The following is a 5,731-nucleotide window of genomic DNA, read 5'->3' as shown; positions in this document are numbered from 1 at the left end:
CATGATTTATCTCATAAGGGAAGACCGGATCTGTCACAAAGCTGTGTTATTACACTGGAGGTTAGACCTATTGCTATGCTAAAAACCTGCTTTTTTTCCTAACGGACATTGGCTGCAAACTGTGACGTCTAAACCATATGAAAAGGTAGTCTGGAGAACTGATATTTGGAATCCACTGGGAGAATCATTTGGGGCATTGCCGCAACTCTCAGCAAGCCATCGGGCCCCTGCTAGCCAATTTTAGCTGCTTAATTTAACTGTGATGCTGTGGGTCAAAACTTCTAGGGATTCTGGCATGTCTAAATCTGCTGAATGTTTTCAGCCAGAGTTGTAAGTGGAACTGTCACTTTCTGGGCATTCTTTCATTCTAATGAATGAAAATGAAGAGGGTTTCTTTCTGGTAACGGTCAGTTCCTTCTTCTATGTGGTCTTTCTTTTAGGTGAAAGAATGAGAAGCCGCTGCACTGCAACAACAGACACAGTCTGTGCCCCCTGTCAAGATGAATACTTCAGTAGTGAGCACAACCACAACTTCTGCAAGAGTTGTACAATCTGCAGCACAGGTAATTCAGCTGTATAGTGGTCATTTCTGGATATGAATTTGGGAGTCAATCAGTCAGTCTTCATACACTTTCTTACCTCTGCGTGCTCCTCGAACGCTGATGTCATAAAGCCTGTCCCTTGAGACGACCAAGTCCAAAGACTGGGTTATCATTTCAATAGCTGACGTCTCTTGGTTGTTGCTGATGGTAGAGCCTTCAAAGAGAAGCAGGCTTATACTACCTGAAAACTGCTGTCTTCAGAATTAATAAACTGTTCTCTGCAGTTGTTTCTACACACGACAGATAGGCACTGCGTAATTAATTCTTTTTTTTTCTTTCTTAACTTATTTTTTGTCTCTCTCTTGCCCTTTATTCTGTTGTTGCTAGGGAAGGGGAGTGTGGAAGTGAAGAAGTGTGAGAAGACCTCTGACAGAATTTGCATGTGTGTTGCAGGTTACATGCCAGATGTCAGATACACACTGGGAAGCGGTAAGTTAGTGATGTGTCAGACTCTCCAAACCCTTGCATCCGCTTCAGATGAGATGGTTGTTATTTCTAGTGTAAAAGCTGTTGTCATTTGCCTCATTGATATCTCCACACAAGTGTTATAGCAAGGTAGTTGAGCAAACTGCTGCTCTGTGATTCCTGAGCTGTCAGAAATCTTAATGCTCTCCTTGTTATATCCATAATTAGCCAGTAGAGAAAATGGGAAACTTTGCCAGTTGCAGAATAAAACGAACCATTGACCACGTTGTGTTCCTTCTGACTCAATGATTGTGGTTTTTAGAGGCTATGTGAGTTTCAATGGGTCTGTTGTATAAGCTAGACTACTAGTAAAAGCTATTCATGTAATTACTATGTAGCTGTTGTACAGTTATGTTGCTAACTGAACTCAAATTCTGTCTGTTCCTTTTTTTCCAGCATGCATACAATGTCCTGAAGGATCTTACTCCATAGGGGGAAATGAAAACTGTCGACCTTGGACCAAGTATGTATCACTGATCCAAACACGTTCAGAGCAACATTTTGGGTTTACTTCTGTAGCAGTTGATGCCCAAATCATGGTGTGTAGAGTAAACCTACACTAGGTGCAATGAAACCATGTTCCTCGTGACTTTCAGGAGCCTTGAGCAGTCTGTGTACTGATTTGAAGTATCTGTCTGCCTTCCGCCCTTTCCGTCTTCACCTATGGCAACAACAGTATTCTCAGCCTTTTTTAAGGTCTGGATGTTTTGTTTCTGTAGCAGAAGGTTCCTTTGCCAAATGCAGCTGTGCTTCAAGGCTGTTACATGTACAGATGCCAAGAAAAACAGAATGTCAGGTTTTTTCCAGTAATAAGTTCGATTAGCTTAGTTGTTCTTCACATATCTGTAGAATCTAGGACAGGCGAAGCCTGAGTTTGTATTAATAAAACAAGGGTTGTAATGTTCACTCACTTGTTCCATGGAGATCACTTTTGAAGTCGTTACTGCAACTGTTTGAAAAATGACACTAATTTTACTTCTCTAGCTGCAGCAAGCTTGGGAAGAATACTCTTCGACCAGGGACAAAAACAGATGATGCTGTTTGCAGCAACCACATCACAGAACCAGCTGCCTCTCAGAGTACAACACCTGCTTTCAATCTTTCCACCACTGACCACAAGAATAATGTGTCGACTGCGGTGGTCTCACCATCAAGACCCAGTGTGATTCCGTTCATCTGCCCAGATATGAACAGCCCCACAGAGACTAACTGGGGTAAGGAGAGAGAATTACCAAGTCCAGTCTCTCTGTTTACTAGAGCTGGTTGGGTATTTTCACCTGAAACTGATTTCATTGGAAATGAAATCACACTCTTTTTCAGAAGCCGTATCTGTATTTTACAGTCTTTCAGTGAGACACGCACAGGATTCCGGATTTCTTGCTAGTCTGCTTGGCAGCTGGGACTTTTAGGCTTTGAGGTTCAGGGGTGCTTCTAGAGTTCTAGGTTCCTTCTTTTGAAGCTGGAAAGCCATGGAAACCCCAGCTAGAACGGTGAATCTGTTTTAGTGTATTCTTCTTCTCTTTTTCTTCCAGGGTCTCTATCACTTATCCTTATTTGTCTGATACTGCTTATGGTGAGTGGAACGTCCATCCTCCTGTTGATTATCCAGGCAGCCAAAAAACAGACCAAGAGGAGACCTTGTAGAAACAACCACCAGGGTGAGTTTATTGGGAAAAATGTACAGGAAAGAGAATAATCAGGTCCCCCTATTTGAACTTTGATAATAAATCAATTATAAACTTAAATTATAATGAAGTCTACCTGGCTAAGTAGCACAGTGTCATCTGCAGTTAATACCAGTGGCTGATCCCCTATTTAGTCTAGATGCACTGGAGGTCATAGTGTCTCAAGTTTGCATTCTTATACAGCACAGATTTCCCTGCTTGTTGCCATGCAGCAGGATTCTCTCTCTCTTTCTCTGATTTTATCTGCTCCTTGCTTTTTTACCCCTTAGTCCCTGCAAAAATGATGCAGTAATTTTGTGCAGGGAATTCTATTCAGTACAGAGAGGATCCAGAATCAACAGTCTTTTAAAGAGTATATTGTGAACTTTTTTGCCTACATAGAACTGAACTGTCTTGAAGCATCTTCTGCAAACACAGGAAAGTTTTGACTGAGAAGAGCTGAACTCTGTATTCAGAATTAAGTGGCAGCCTGGCTCTTGAGTCAGCCCACAGCTGCCTCGTGTTCCATTCATAGAGCAATGGTAAAGTGTATTTTCACTTGGTGTTTCCTAGCACTGACTGGAAAGACAGCCACCAATCCCAATGTCACTCATAGGTGCCCAGTCATCCATGAAACTGGGAAAGTCCTAGGCTTCCCTTTTCCTGCCCCTTCTACTCTTTACAGTTGTTTTTTTTTTATTATCTGTCTTTCAGAAAGGAGCTTTCGAATTCCTATCCAGGAAGAACAAATTGACTCCAATTCCAGTCTCATCAAAAACTGACTCCACCTTACGTTAACTGTTTCCTGCATTTCTGAGCCGATCGATTGTAACAAGTAATGTGACAGAGTGTTCTGTGGCTATATGTGTGGGTGTGTGTAACTGTTTAATTGCACCTCAGTTCCTTTTGGTCTCTTTGGGTGGCCCCTTTGGCATCAGGACCCATGGGAGTAGCTGCTACTGGTGGAATCACGTGGTTCTTTCTCTTAGGCAGATCCTGTGCACAGCATCCCTGTTGCCAGGACTGAGTTGCTATAGTCCTCTGTGCATATAGTCCTCTAGCCAATTCTGTATGTAGTGATAGGCAATTGTCTTTGGGCTGAAGAAAGTTTTTAGGAAGCAGTAAGAGCAGACAGAAAAACAGGGAAATCAAAAGACCTGCTTTATGACTGATTTTTATATCTTGTCTTACAATTTTGAGATGCTAAGCAGAGCACGTCTCTCTTCTCTCAGTGCTGGTATCTCCAGTGTTTCAGTCTAGTTCCCAAATGAACTCTCCTCACTTTAGGTGGAGAATCTCCCCTGATGAACCTACCCAGCTTCCTTTGTGCTTCCTTTTTTTTCCAAGTTTTTTCTTCTTGATCAAGTTGAGTGGTGTATGTCAGCTGTGCCTCCAGAGACAGTTGTCATTGCTGATAACTCTCGTGCTGGCCGTGCACCAGAATAGCACCAGAATTCTGGTGCCAACTGTTAAGAGACTGTTGAGAGACGGCTGTTCAATGCCACTTCTCTCTTTTCTGCATTTCTTCAGGCATACCCATTGAAAAAATGTGATGTTAACCTATTGAGCAGTATCCCTATTGTCAGGCCAAGAAATGGAATTACTCATGGTCACTAGGTAGCTCCAGATCTCCAGGCGTTTGGAAATCTCCATGGAGATCTTCATGTGTGTGGAAAGTAGAATATGTGGATTGCCAGAAGGCAAAGGGAATGGTAGTTTCTGATTAGAACATTATTAGTGGAAACTCATTCAAAATAAAGGGGGAAAGGTAGAGTACCACTTGTCTGCACTGTAAATTTTAGAAGTTGCCATGTACAACTAACATTTTATCTATAAGCCCTGTGCAACTGGTGCGCTGTGTGCTTCCTCTTGGTGGACATCTTGTTGTGCTGACTACTCCGGTGTGTCTGTCATCAGCAAGGCTGCTTCAGTCAAGCTTGGACATCTCCACAGTAAAAATGTTTAGCTTAAACCACTTTTGGGGGACTTGATTGCTTGTTGTGGTTGCAGGGAGAAAGCTACAAGCAAGTTTGGTTCCAGACAGTGCTCTGGATTTGGGGAAAGTCTGTTTATGTCTTAGGTTTAGGAGCATGTGTATGGACATTTAGAGTTTTTCTGCTGATGAATGAGAATTTTTGTGATGGTTTAGAAAAGACTAACTCCTCAGATGTTCTCTGTTGATAAGAGGCAAGAGCTGAACTCTCTGGGCCTTCAAGGGTTGCATTTGAGCAAAGACATGCAAAGATCATGCAACAGTGGATAGATACCTAAACTATGCTCTGACCGTTCATCTGGGTGATCACCTTGTGCATGTTGTCAATGGAACCTGCATTCGGAACTGAAGAAGTGTTCTTGATTTGGTCTCTGTGCAGTTAAAATATGCAGTTGTTTGCCTGTACACTGTATGAAATGAGTTTTACTTCTGTAATGTTTTTCCACAAGTTAATTGGTCTGTAGTTTTGGAAGGCATTCAAATTTTAGATGGCAAGTTCAAAATCTAGTATCTGAGAGAAACTTGAAGTGTTGTTGTGAGTAGCTTTTGATGTAATTTAAACACCTCAGTGTAAAAGTTCAGGAAGAAGTAAACTTGCAACTTACATAATTCAGAAGTGTTTTTCACTTCAAATATAACTCCTCAGTGGATAACTCATTAGAGATAGGTATTTTATATACATGGTACCAAAGCATATGTCAAAATATGCAGCAGGAAATGTATTCAAGAATACAACTGGTGTCTAGAAACATGTTTTTAAACATATGTTTTCTTATATGTTATACATATGGTGCACTTAGCAATGATTTCCTATTTTGAAATGCATATACAATGTATATAAACATTTGTATTATATATGAAGTGTGACAGTGACTTTTTGAAATAAAGTGTGGTGGCAGGTAGACGCACGTGTATGATGTGTGTGATTGGAGAGTACAATCGTGTGGCTTAGCGGGCTTTGAGTTCACATGCTGCCTTGTCCCTGGCTTTCTGTGCGACTTGAGAAA

At 41.5% G+C, this 5,731-nt stretch overlaps 1 protein-coding gene across 1 annotated transcript; it reads left to right on the top strand.

The window, feature by feature from the left end:
- Positions 1-448: 448 nt before the first annotated feature.
- On the top strand, positions 449-3,513 carry TNFRSF4 (tumor necrosis factor receptor superfamily, member 4). The gene is made up of 6 exons (XM_009700718.1): positions 449-563; positions 930-1,031; positions 1,464-1,530; positions 2,052-2,281; positions 2,600-2,725; positions 3,446-3,513. The coding sequence occupies exons 1-6, from the start codon at positions 449-451 to the stop codon at positions 3,511-3,513; spliced, it is 708 nt and encodes a 235-aa protein (XP_009699020.1).
- Positions 3,514-5,731: the final 2,218 nt, after the last annotated feature.

This window comes from Cariama cristata, unplaced genomic scaffold (genome assembly GCF_000690535.1).
Source record: "Cariama cristata isolate BGI_N322 unplaced genomic scaffold, ASM69053v1 scaffold7915, whole genome shotgun sequence".
Taxonomy (NCBI): Eukaryota; Metazoa; Chordata; class Aves; order Cariamiformes; family Cariamidae; genus Cariama; species Cariama cristata.
Note: the sequence above shows the minus strand (reverse complement) of the source record. Positions and strands in the feature narration are given on the sequence as shown.